Source organism: Halichoerus grypus, chromosome 14 (genome assembly GCF_964656455.1).
Source record: "Halichoerus grypus chromosome 14, mHalGry1.hap1.1, whole genome shotgun sequence".
Taxonomy (NCBI): domain Eukaryota; kingdom Metazoa; phylum Chordata; class Mammalia; order Carnivora; family Phocidae; genus Halichoerus; species Halichoerus grypus.
Window position 1 is genome coordinate 3,730,070 of NC_135725.1, and position 13,596 is coordinate 3,743,665.

Genomic DNA, 13,596 nt, shown 5'->3' on the forward strand with positions numbered 1-13,596 from the left:
TTCTCCATCATCCCTCCCTTACACACCTGTGCACGCTCTCGCACTCACGCCTCTCCCGTTCCTGGCTCCGTGGGGCCCCCTGCAGGTAAAGCAGGGGCAGCATGCGTGGAGGGCCCAGTGAAGGTGTATAGCATTCTGTGCACAAGTGGGGACTAGAAAGTTCAGTGAAGGTGGCTGTCAGTCCATGCAGAATTAGGGGTGCGCACACATCAGAGCGCTGTGGCCTTCATGTAGGAGGGACCGGCGTGGGGATAACAGACGGCCCACCTGTCACCCTTGAATATTAGACAGTTTATTCCTTCAGAGGCTCCTATTAAATACATAGTAGACCTTAATCCATCCCCTATATGGTTCCTTATTTTCTATCGTCTTTTCTCTGCGTGCTGGACCGTGTGATGTCTTCTGAGTTGTTTTCCAGTTCCCTGAATATCCCTCCATCTGTGTCTACTCTGCTTTTAAACTCAACCACTGATTCTTTTTTCCCCACCAATGACATTTTCTTTTTAATCTGTAGCTGTTCAGTTTGTGGTAGGGCTTGTTTCCCAGATATTCCTGAGCGTGTTTAGAGCGGCTCACTGCCTGGCCACGCGTGTGATGCCATCGTGTGTTTCCTTGAACACTTCATGTGTAGTCAGCTGATCTTCCAGTGATCGATGATTCCCATACGAAATGCCTTGGGGGCACAAATCTGTCTCCTCTGCTCTTTCCCTCCCTCCCCTGGTTCTCATGACTCACGCTTGCTTAGGTCTTCATGATCTTTTCGAGCTCATGTTTGATTGATCCGCACCTGTGGGGATCCTGCGTGTCCTATGTTGGGAACGTGGCCTTCCAGAGTCAGAGAGGACTTCTTCTTCAGGTCCTGCTTTAAGCGGGACTCTCAGGGGCTCAGGTCCTGGGCCCACCTGCTGGCCCAGGATGCTGCCCCGTCCACTGTGGCACTGATATTGGTGTTTGCCCTTAGACCAAACTCACATTTTTTGTTGTTGTTCTTATTTAATACCACTTACTTTCCCCTGCTCAAGTTTCAAGTCCCTTTTTGTTATAGACTTAAATTCCAAAAGCAAAGTGTGGTTTTTTAGAAAAGCCCTTACTCTTGTTCACTGATGCGTGAGATTGCTTGTGGCTGGCCTGAGCCCCACGTGCCGCGATGAGCGCCCAGGGCCGCTGCGCCCTCACTGGTCGGGGGGGCCATGTTATCTGACGTGTGTGGTTCTGTGGGTCCAGGTCAGTGCCGAGGCACGGCCTGTCTGAAGTAGGAGCTCCGGGGGGCTGTGGACGGGTGTATCAGCTCGTCAATCTGACCCAGGCCTCCGTGAAGCTGGACGAGGGGGAGTGTGACCGAGTTCCGCCTCACGAACTAGAGCAGAGGGAGAGACAAAGGGCTCAGGTGGGGACCCGTGTTCTGTGCTGCTCCCACTTTGCATGGAATGTGCACCTGCGTCCTTTTGCTATGGAGCAAGGCAGCGGTGCCCAGAGGGTGCGTTTTCTTGTGTCTTTCATGGATCAGTAGGGCTCCTGCTTCGGGCTCAGAAGGCCACTCACAGAACTCCCTCCCTGCGCTCCCGCTCTGCTCCCCGGAAGCCACCGCTCTGCAGACGGTGGGCCAAGGACGGGCCCAAGGCTGCACGCAGGACGGTGTCCATGCTGGACAGGAGGGGCAGGCCCGGGGGAGCCCTCCCTGTGTGTCCATACAGCCCGCCCCAGCCACAGTGACTGTCCCGTGCCCTCCCAGCCCTCCTTCCCCTCCGGCCAGCCTGCTCCGTGCCACCGTGGAAACAGCGCACAGTGAGAACGGCGGGGTGGCAGGGCTGTGCCCTGGTCTTGTGCTGTCTGCAGCAGACACAGGACCTGGAGGTGGGTGTGGGGGGCTCGAGAGTCCCTCCAGCTCCCGGGTCCTCCCTTCCCCGCCAGGGCCTGGGCCTCCCCAGCACACAAGTGCCTCTGACTTAGGAGGCCAGGGGAGGGTGGACAAGGGGCTCAGTGCCTCCAGGCTGGGGCCGCAGGACGGACACTCCCCCCACCTCACTGGGCCAAGTGCTTTGGCGTCTGTGAGACGCAAGGCCGTGAGCCCGAGGCCTCCACCCACGGCGGCGGGGTGGCTCCCCTGCCCTCTGACCCAGGAGGGTCGCCGTGCCTCGTGGCATCGAGAGGGGCTTAAGGCCAGTTAGGACGCCTTCGCATCCTCGCCACCATCCAAAGCTCAGAGATCCCACACTCCGTGATAGCAAAACGCAAATGCCTTGTGAGCTCACTCCTTCCAAGAGCCTCGCTGGGAAGAACATTCCTGAGGCTAGCTGAGCCCGGGGCCAGGAGGGAGGGGAGGGGGCTATCTTCCCCTCGTCGGGGCTCTGTGTGGTGGCTGTGCAGGGGCACAGAGAGCACTCGGAGGAGCGGGGGTGGGGGCAGGAGGAGGGGCTACCTCAGTTTCCCCAGCTGCAGCCTTCCAAGTGTGCTGGATTAAAAAGAGCCCCGCCCGGGCGCTGCCTGAAGCCCGCAGACACTTCACAGCGGCCTGCCCTGAACGTCGCCCGGACTCTGGGCTTTGCCACCTACAGAGGCTGGGCCTGTGGCTTTCCCTTGTCTGCGCTCGCTTCCTGCCCGCTGCCTGGGCCGGGGCGGGGGGGGGGGGGGGGGCGCGCTGCGCGGCAGCAGGCCTGCCGTCCAGGGAGCGCGCTCCCCGGGGTAGCCTCATGCTGGGCGCTGGGCAGGCTGCCCGGCCGGAGCTCCCGGACAGAGGGACTCCCCTCCAGGACCCGTGCCCCGGGCAGTGGGGGGCGGGTGCCTTCGCAGACACCCCTTTCCAGAAGCAAGACACGCTCTCTTTCCGACGTGCACCAGATCTCTTTCATCCCGTCTTTGCCGCGAAATCGAACACGCGCGAAGCTGTGCATCACTCCGTAGGTGCGCATTCACCACGGCTCACAAGGCAAACAGCCGCAGCGTGGAGACGGCAAGCGCCCCCCCACAGGACGTCCGCCCCACTCACACCTCCAGGACACCACTTCCTGGATGCTCATGTCCGGCGGACCCGTTGGGTTTTCTTTTTTCTTCTTTTTTGGTTTTATCACCTAGGACCTAGGTGTACATCTCTAAACAAACCATTTGCTTTAGCCTGCTTGGGACCCTGTGATTACAAAACTGTGGCCTGTGTCTTATGCCCATGACGGGGGCCTATGTTTGCTGTTTGTCCTCCTTAGTGTCCTGTGATATTCCGTCACATGAATGCCCCAGCATTTATGTACTCGTTCTGCACGTGGTGAGCATGGTAGGTTGTGTATGGGTTTTTGGCTATCACAGATAAGGCTGCTGGTAAACACACCAGCATACTTTCTGGGTGTGGAGGGCATAAGTGTTGTGGATCTTACAAAAGATACAGAGAAAGATGTAGCTATAGAGTGGATTTCTGAGGATTGAACAGGTGTGGTCTCCGTAGAGAATTCCAGCCTGTCTCCCGAAATGGTCAGACTCATACTCCCAGCCGCAGAACAGAGGGACCCGTCGCCCCGCTCTCCGGCAGCACTTAGGATTAGCAACCTTTTTAATTTTTGCCAGTGTGAAGGGTGTGCGAGGGTATTTCCACTGTGGTCTGACTTGGCCTTTTTTCAGATTTCTGAGGAGGGGATTGCATGAGCTCGCTGGGCAATCTGCAATCCTCAGGCTCAGTTTTAACAAGAAAAGGCCAATGAAGGCTAGGGAGAGGTGGAGTGGTGGGATTTGGGCATAAATTCAGAAAACCAGAGTTTGGATCCCTTTTCTTATTTCCAGGACCCTGAGGTCAAAGAGGGGAAACACTGTAAATCAAGGAGAATGATATTTTGGAACGGCCCATGGATATCATTCTCCTGAGGTCACCTGTCGTAAGTGTAGGCGTAAATTCTTAATGCTCGGTATTCGTTTTAGGCATTCTCTGTACCTCCAAACTATCCTTTGTGGAGGGCACTAATGCTTATGAAATACATAAAATATGAATAGTCCCACATTCCACATTATAAGATAACTTCCTATCAAATAGACTGAGCTCCCCTCCCCTATGAAAATAGGTTTTACCTTTTCTGCGTGGCTGTTTTTCACTTTGACAGCAAGCAGCAGGCCTTAACGGGCTGTGGGACTGTGAAGACGCAGGTTCACGCCTGGGGTGCTGGCGGCTTGGTCGGGTTGGGAGGAAGGAGCTGTTTTCAAGGTGCAGAAGGTTTCAGAAGCGGCCGTGCTAAGGACGCAGGGGGTCTGGGTGTGTCCAGAGCAGTGGGCTGTGGAGGGAACCCGTCCATCGTGCACGGCCAAGCACAACCGCACGAGAATTTTATTCTTATTATTTTTTAAGATTTTACTTATTTATTTGTCAGAGAGAGAATGAGAAAGATCAAATGGGGAGCAGCAGGCAGAGGGAGAAGCAGGCTCCCGGCTGAGCAGGGAGCCCGATGAGGGACTCCATCCCAGGACCCTGGGATCATGACCTGAGCCGAAGGCAGACGCTTAACCAACTGAGCCACCCAGGCATCCTGGGGAAATTATTCTTTTTTTGTGGGGGGGGAATTATTCTTAAAACAGAGTTCCAGCTACACAACCCAGCTCGGCCCTCAGCCTCGGGCAGCCTCTGGAGAGGAATCCCCAGGCGAGGACTATGCCAACTCAGTTGTTTCCAGAGCCCATCGTGGGGGTGAGACCTCTTGCCACCCAGAGGCAGCTTCAGAAATCTTCCCAAAACTTGGAAATTCCATGCAGCTTGGCACTTTTGAACACTTCCCAAAATGCAGTGCATTGGGGCACACGCTAAACATTTTGGGGTCTCGGTTTCTTCGGGGCCAGAAAAGCTTTCTGGAAGCGTCCTGACTCACCCTCTCCCAGAGCCCCTGATTCCCAGGGCTTGAGTTGCTGCGGGGCTGAGGTGGGGGGGCGGGGAGAGTAAGAAGCTGCAATGGGGCAGGGACTTATGGCCAAGTCTTGCTCTGCAGTCCCCGCAGCCACCTGGATCTGCCCTCCCAAACCCCACGGGCCTTCTCCTGGGCCCTCTCCTCCCCGTGCGGCAGCGGGTGAGTGCTCGGCTCCTTGTTGGACCAACAAGTCATATTCACAGGGAAGGGAGTGGCACCAAGGAGAGCCCGCAGGGGCGTGGAAGCAGAGCCTGAGGGTCAGCACAGCCCAGCGCCGCCCTGACCTTGCTTGCTGGTCCCCGCAGTGCATGACACGTTCCTGTCCCTGGGACGCCATGTGACACTATCCTATGGGACAGCATTCTAAATCCCAGCCCCGCCCTGCCCTCCTGCAACGGGAGATGTGAGGGGAGGCAGAAGGGCCCTGGGGAGTCGGGGCCCGCACCCCCTCTATGCTTATCAAACACCCCCACACCGCACCCCGGCAGCCGGCGGAGCAGCAGGTCTGGGACTGTGACCTCGGGGAAGAGAGGCGAGTGCAGAGACTCTCCGTGTCCCGCGGGTCCCCTGTGCTGGTGGCCTGACCGTGCAGCCGCTCCAGGTGAATGGAGACTCGCCCGCAGGGCCCAGGCTTCCCTGCCGTCCACCCAGGGGTCCAGCTGGGCCGTGGCCGTGACCCACCCGCCACCACGGCATTTCCTCGTCGCGAGCTGCCGGGGCCGCCAACCTGCCGGCCGGGCCTGTCTGGACCTGGGGCCGAAGCCCTTGACCCCAGGCCGGGAGGGGCCGCTGCCTCTCGCGGGGTGGGTGTGGCTGTGACGCGCGATCTCCTGTCTTGTAGGATCAGGGACAGGAACGACAACGGGTCTTACGCCCTGTGCTTGCTGCACGAGGGGAAGGTGCTGCATTACCGCATCGATAAGGACAAAACCGGGAAGCTCTCCATCCCCGACGGGAAGAAGTTCGACACGCTCTGGCAGGTAGGGGCCGTCCTCACGAAGGAGAAAGCCCACCTGGGTCCCTGCCCGACACCCACCCAGGCAGGGCTCCTTTCAACCCTCAGGTGCCTTGAAGCCCCGGGCGGGGGCTGGGGGGCGGGGACGGCAGGTGGACGAGGCTCCAGAAGGCCCAGGACCGCTCAGCTCTCCGCACCCGGAGGTGCCCACGGAGAGCCGTGCTCACAGATGCCCAGGAGGCCCTGCCGTTTCTCCCTGTGTTCCAGACCGAATATCAAGGGTCAGGTGCCTTGCTCGCTGCAGAAGGAATCTCTGTGAAATTAAGGCAACTTAGAAAGTAGGTCAGCACCGCCTGCGCGTGCTCAGGACGTTTTCAGCTCTGCTCTGAAAAGGGTTTATTCTTGACCCCACTGTTAGGAAACCCCCAAACAGCTCCTAATGTGGGAGGCACGTAGGGAGTGAGGAGCAGGGAACGGACGCCATCACGCTTTCCTGAGGGCCGAGGTGGGCGCACGCCGCTCATCAGCACTTACGTCATGGCTACGCGTGGCCGAGGCCATACTGTGTGCGCCATCCCAGCCCAGCACCCTATAAACAGCCGGGCCCAGCAGCGCAGTTTCCCTGTTTCCCTGAGAGTCGGGCGTTGCTGCCCTTGGTGGAATTCCTGACTTTGGAGAAGGAGCCAGCAAACCCCGAACCCAGCCTGGCCCCCAGCCTTTTTTTGTGTAGTTCTTGGAGAAGTGTTTTTTTCACTTCGAAGGATTCTTTAAAAAATAATAATAATAATAATAAGTAAAAGGTTGTGCAACAGGGTACGCAAGCCTAAAATATCGCTGTCTGGCCAGTTTGCTGACCCCTGCCCTTGAGGGGTATCCTGACAGGTTTGCCCACCTGCGGGCACCCTCGTCCAGCACACTGTCGGAAACCACAAGATATTTGAGTGACACTGGAGCGCTGGACGGGAAGCCTCTCTGCCTTAGGGACCCCGAGACCGGCAGCCTGAGAGCACGCAGTTGCATTCATCAGGGCAAGCTGAGCCCCGGTTTCAAGCATCTTAGGGCCGGTCACACTGCAACGTCTGCTTAGAGGGTAGATCTCACCACAATAAAAGACAATGCTTCCTGGAAGGATAAAATATATTCATTCGGGGCGCCTGGCTGGCTCAGTAGGTAGAGCAGGCAACTCTTGATCTCAGCGTCGTGAGTTCAAGCCCACCTTGGAGTCTACTTTAAAAAAAAATAGATATTTTTTTTTTTCATTCAACAAAGATTGACCCAAGCAGGGAAGTTTTGAGAGGAGAGAAGATTCAGGAGCAGGGTCCTTAACTGGAAAAGTTACCAATAAACAGATAAGGAAGAGATACCAGATATGAAGATTATGAAGATTCTAGGTTGTCCAAAGAGGAAATGTCTGTAAGAAAATGTGAAATACCAAGACTGTCTTCTTATTGTGTAATTTGGATGAGATATAAATAAATCTATGTGCCATTACTTAAGTTTTGATGGACCAGTTGGACATCATGAGTCATAATTTTCTGGGAGCCATTAGCCAAGGATGGCCACATTCTCAACAGAAGGTCCCCTTTCCCCGTGTCCCAGCTCTGCTGTCTTCTCCCTGGAAGTCTTGGGCTGAATGACTTGGTCACTCCGAGAAGCCGTTGCCTACAACCCCCGTACAGCAGTCATTAATAATTAACAGTATATTTCGATTCCTTTACCTGCCTCTCCATCAAGAAAGGAAGTGCCTCAGGGATAGGAAATGTATCTCATTCACCTTTGTTTGCCTTTGGTCCTGCCTTGGGGCCCAGAGGGTTTGTTGAATGAGTCTATGAAGGAATAAGTGTTGACATGCTGAATTTGTTTTTATAACATTACATAAAGGGAGGAGAAATAAATAAGTGTAACTTGCTACCAAAAAAGGAAGGGAGGGAGGGACAGAGGGAAGGATGGAGGGATGGATGAAGGGGTGGATGGATGGAGGGGTGGATGGATGGAGGGATGGAGGGAGGGAGGGATGGATGGAGGGAGGGAGGGATGGATGGATGGAGGGATGGATAGAGGGATGGATGGAGGGGTGGGTGGGTGGAGGAGTGGATGGATGGAGGGGTGTAGGGAGGGTGGGGCAAAGTCCAGAGGGGAGCTGGTGAGTGGACTCCTGTCCAGGATGTGAGTGTGGAGCGGGAGAGGCATGAGGAGGGACCAGGACGACCTCCTGAGGAACCATGTTTTGTTGTTCAGGGGTATCCTCGAGTCACGTTTAAGGTGTGCAGGGGGAGTGGGCTGCTCCAGGATTTCCCTATTTCCTGCCTCTGATGTTTATGGCTCTTTCCTTCTTCCCTTTCAGCTAGTGGAGCATTACTCTTACAAACCAGACGGGCTACTAAGAGTTCTTACAGTTCCATGCCAGAAAATTGGTGGGCAGTCAGGTGAGTTCCTGACCTTGGAGCCTCTGTCTCTGGGATCTTGACAATAATCAGCCTGGCTTTACAGTCAGCCTGTCCCAGATCCGGGTGGGATGAGGGCTTGTTTTTACCGGTTGATGAAAGATGATGTCGGGTCACTCCAGTTAATCACATTGTAGCTGATAGCTTTAACTGGAGAAAGCGGGTTAGTTCTAATTGCCTGGGTGAGGACGCTGAGTGGAGGAGGAGAAACTGCTTCTTGGGCAGGCTAGCTGACGGTCCAGCTGAGTGATCTGCACCCGGGCAGGGAGCCGCTGGGTGTTGGGGATTTAGCCATGACTGTCCACGCTCTTTCCACCCAGGAAACATCAACTTTGGAGCCCGCGCGCCCCTCCCAGGGGGCCATCCTGCGGTAAGTTACGAGAGCTGGGCCCGCGGTGGAGCGGCTGCATGCTAGAGCCAGGAAATCATGGGTTAGCGCACAGGATAGCCATGATTGTTGTTCCTGCCACCCTTGATAACCTGGGGCCGGGGAGCGTCAGCTAGAATCAGCCTACTTTCAGTTCCAGGCCAGCCGAGTTCATTTCTTCATAGGTTAGACAGGGACACCCGGTGTTAAATCAGAAATATGCCTCCTGGCGGCTTTGGGAAATGATGTGCAGGATCCAGAAGACCGTGCACACGGTCCCTGGAGTGAGTCTGCTGTGCGAGATGTCTCACTGAGCTTGTCCGCCCGGCTCTTTTGGTTAGATCATCGTTAACAGAAGCATCGACCTCGCCGGAGAGTGGGTTTGATGGTAGCTTAGCAGGGGAGGCTTGGTTGGGGGTGGGATGCTCAGCAGCATCAGATGAGAGAAGCCTCTAGAGAAGGCCAGAACGCACCTCTCCGTCCACGTCAATGGGAGGTGAGAATGTGACCTGTCCCCACGTCTCCATGTGGGCTTGCCCAACACACACCCCTCTCTCTCCCCCCACCCCAAGCCAACAACCAGATTTATACTCAGAGAAGGAATTGGGTCCTGCTCCTTTTTGGGGACCTCGGTGTGGACCTTTGGTGTCTTTTAATGCCATCTATAAGTATAAAAATCCCCCTATCGTGAGCTGTGTGCTCCACGTCTCCCTATTTGCCTATTAACCCTTAAAAAACAGAATCAGCAGAAATCGGGATGTCCATTCTGCCCACAATAAGGATGGTTGACCGCTCACAAGCCGCACCCAGATTGAAGCAGGGAACCTCTCCAGGGGCGGCACCTGTCACCAGATTGGCGGGGGGGATCGGAATTTGCTAAAATACCAGTGAACTTCTGCATCAACATCTAAAATAGAGCCCCTGTATGGAATCATCATTTTATTGTACCCTTCATGTGGCTCCTGGGCTGGCACGTCTAGATGCTCCATGCGCCATCTACCATACGTCACGGTAGATGTTCCATGAGACAGATTGATCTTCCTCCCAGATGGGTGAGGGCTGAGGGCTAAGAACTCTTACAAGAATATCAAGCCCTAGATGCAGCCGTGCATCACCCAGTAGCTTCAAGAAGTTAGACATTTTGGAAAATCTTTTTATTGACTGTCTCAATGCATACAGAAAAAAACACGCATGCCCTATGTGTCCAAATCAGTGAATTTCCACAAACCATGGAACCAGCCCCCTGAAGAAGTAACAAAATTGGGCACAGTCAGACTTACTTCTAGTTTCTTTAGAATGATTTGTCGTGTTTGTGATTTAGTAACCTATATGAGACGGGGGCTACTTAATGTGACAGCCCTAATTCTATAGCTTTCCATGGAAACTATTAACCAAAGTATTTTTCCAGATCCTTCTGCTCAGGTGGCAGGCTTATCCTGAAGCATCCCTAATGACCCAGTGTGGCCGGCAGCCAGTCTCTGCAGCAGAGTGTGGAGGGGGTTGGCAGTTAATCACAAAGTGATACCACAAAATGAAATAGCATGTCATGTGTTTGCTTTCTGAGATACTGACTCTTCCCTCTTTGCCGTTACGGTTTCTAGATGTGGTCAGCGGGTGGAATAATCTCCAGAATCAAATCATACTCCTTCCCAAAGCCGGGCTACAGAAAGGTGCTAATGCGTCCCCCGCTTCCTGTCCCCCTGCCTACGTGGTAGGACTGTCCCGCACGCGGCACCCGCGCTCCGGCCCCAGCTGCCCTCCGTGCGCGCTCCCCGCCCCGTCCAGCCGCTGTGCTCTCTTGCCTGCCGTGTGTGGCCCTGGGTGGGCAGCCCGCGTCCAGTGCTCGCCGCGCTTTCCGTGTGGGTCCTGGTCCCTGCCGCCCGGTCCACCCCCGCCAGCGTGCTCTCCCTGCTCGGTGTGCGCTTGAACGTCCCAGGGTCGGAGCGGAAGGTGGGAGCCTCGTGTCGGAGAACCTTCTCCAAGCAAGCCAAGTGATCTGTTGTCAAAATCACAAGTTGCAGAGCAGGGGGGTCGATTATATAAAGTACGTGCTGATGAAGGGTGCCGGGGTTTTGTGGGGGCTGCACGGGGAGCGTCTCAGGCCGTTTATTGCGTGGATGCCAAGGGCCACGACCCCTGCATCGAGGCTGTAGATTTCCAACACGGAACTTGACTATAACACGTAAAAAGACAAGCATGGAATTGGAGGATTAGAAGCGCCCTGTTTCTTTTTTTAAAGATTTTATTTATTTATTTGAAGAGAGAGACACAGCGAGAGAGGTAACACAAGCAGGGGGAATGGCAGAGGGAGAAGCAGGCTTCCCGCCAAGCAGGGAGCCCGATGCGGGGCTCGATCCCAGGACCCTGGGATCATGACCTGAGCCGAAGGCAGACGCTTAACGACTGAGCCACCCAGGTGCCCCAGAAGCGCCCTGTTTCTTTACGAGGCAGTTAAGGTTGACCTGGGATTCGTTTCTGTATTTGGCTGTGTGATTGAATTGTGAGGGAAAAAGCGAAGTTTTTTTTAATGATTTATAATGAATCATCTCCATCTATATATATATGTGTGTGTGTGCATATATATATAATATGTATGGGTTACTATTTTTTCCTTTGTACTTTTTCCATTGGTGGTAGAAAGTGGATTTTTTTGTTAATAATTCTTTCCATTTTCATACCAATTGATATTTTTTTTCCAACATTTCAACCATACAGTTGGGCATCAACTGATGAAGCAAGTTGCTGAAAGGACTTGCTAGGAACAACAGAAAGAAAAAGCATAAGATCCCCAAGATTTTATTTAGGAAGGATTTTCCAGGTGGGCAGTCGTACTCTGCGTGCTCCCAGTCTTGTTGTTGACAGATCAGAGAAGAGAGTTGAATGTGATGGTCGAGGGGCAAGTTGTCTGACGAACGGAGCGGCCGTCTGTCTGAATGTCACGTGGCCAGGCGGTGTGGGCCAGCTCGTGGAACCACAGCTAGGATGTGGCAGTGCTTTGGCAGAACCGCAGTCAGGGCCGCCCGCACCAGGGCGGGCGTGTTAGGAGTCGGGGACCAGGTTGTCAAGGTGACACATTCTCTGTGTCCGGTGCCCCTTTGTCCCACGCTTGGTGTGTGCTTGAAGCCACCGGGCCCAGTAGGTGATTGAGGCTGTGGACCAGAAGAGGTCAACATCTGCCACGCTCCGACGTAAAACCCTCCGGCTGCCCCCTTCTGGCCCATGTGGCCCAGGACCCCCATCGGCTTGCGCCCCTTCTCTTGGGAGAGGGCTCCGCATGGCCGCCCGGATGGCATCTAACAGGCCGGAAGTAGCCTTCTGATTCAGGGTGCATTTTAATCAAGAATCATCTTTTCGAGGCTGTAATCACAAATTTAGTTCAAATTAGTGACTTCGGTACCACGGTTTGGTGGTCAAACACAAGATGCAAGAGTGTTTAATCGAATGTTGCATAGACAGTGCTTCATAGAACAGCTCAGGGCAGGACACGTGGCCTCCACAGTGCCCGGAACCCCTTACTCACTGGCTTCCGTGGCCCCTCCGTGTTCAGGGCCTGCGTGGCAGCCATGGAAGAAGCCCTGTGGACGTGGGCCACACCGCCGGTTGCCACCACTTGTCTATTCATTATTCCCTTTATGATGTGCTGACACACAGCCCCCCGTCCAGGTGCGGTCCCAGAGATGGGCGGTCTCACTGTGCACGGACCACATGCCGTGCGTGTCTTAGTTCTCTGGCTCTGAGTGCAGCATTCACACATCTTAACATGCATGCACCCCACACACACATACCGGTTTATCACAAGGACTGGCCTTACACAATGATAGGGGCTGACTAAGCAAATCCCATAGCTGTAGGGCAGACCGTCAGGAAGGGTAGATCAGGAGCAGGGTGGAACCCCTCGGGCATGGCTGAAGTTGTCGTCCACAGCCAGGGGTCAATACGCCCTCCGCCTTTCTCTGTTTCTCTCTCAGGAAAGCTGCAGCTCTCCCCAGAGGACTCTCAACTGATTAAGCCAGGCCCACCCAGGGTAATCTCCCTAATTTAAATCAGCTAATTAGGGATTTTAGTTATATCTGCAGAATCCCTCCATGGCAGAAGCAAAATGACAATTTGATTTGATCATGGAGGACTGGAGCTCAGACTAACCACGTGGACACATCAAAAAGCCAGGAAACAGTAACCCAGCCTAGTGAGGAGACAAGACTCACCGCCACCCCGTCGCTGTCCCAGGCAGGCTGAAGCAGGCTCACGTCACTCGCAGTAACTAAGGAAATATACAGAAAAGATGCAGTAGATCTTTGTATTAAAGGAGAGCATGTCTCTTTCTTACACTATCAATATATCAGTAAAACTACCTCAAATATCAGTCAGACTACCTAAAAATAAAGAACTGTCATCAAAGGAAATAACAAACCGGGAATAAGTATTGGTCCCGATGATACACAGGCAAGGTTAAGATCTTTGATATATAAAGAAATTCTGTAAGTCCGTAAAAGTTTTAGCTAACAGGCAAATGGCAGAGGATGTCATTAGGTAGTTTGTAGTAAAGCAGATATAAATAGGAAAAACGTAGGAAAACATAAAAATAGGAAAAGCTGTTCCATTTCATAATAAGAGAAATGCAAGTGAAAACTAGGTGCCCTGTTATGTCCACCTGTGAAATGAACCCAAGTAAAAAGCAACAGGATGTGCAGCGAGGGTGTGGTGAGTAAGCCCTCCCACACTTTGCTGGAGAAGTGTGAGATGATGCAGCCTCCGGAGAAGGCAAGTTCACAACATCCATCCCAAGTAAAACCACATATGGCTTCTCTACTGCAATTTCGTTTCTAGGTATGTATTATTCTTGCGTTTGTGTGTAACCATGTGTCCATGAAAGTGTTTATTCCAGCATTGTGTAACTGACAAAGTCTGGAAACAAATTAAAAGTCTGTCATCGGGAAATAAACCAGTTACAATAAAATT

At 53.8% G+C, this 13,596-nt stretch overlaps 1 protein-coding gene across 2 annotated transcripts in view; it reads left to right on the forward strand.

Moving 5' to 3' along the window:
* Positions 1-13,596, forward strand: part of SYK (spleen associated tyrosine kinase) — a 76,776-nt gene that overhangs the window by 40,414 nt on the left and 22,766 nt on the right. Inside the window, exons 4-7 of one of the 2 annotated variants that reach the window (XM_036113940.2) lie at positions 5,713-5,851; positions 8,171-8,252; positions 8,591-8,640; positions 10,239-10,307. In XM_036113940.2, coding sequence (XP_035969833.1) covers positions 5,713-5,851; positions 8,171-8,252; positions 8,591-8,640; positions 10,239-10,307 — 340 coding nt within the window. The remainder of the gene's footprint in view (positions 1-5,712; positions 5,852-8,170; positions 8,253-8,590; positions 8,641-10,238; positions 10,308-13,596) is intronic. The other variant, XM_036113941.2, reaches the window with a different exon arrangement.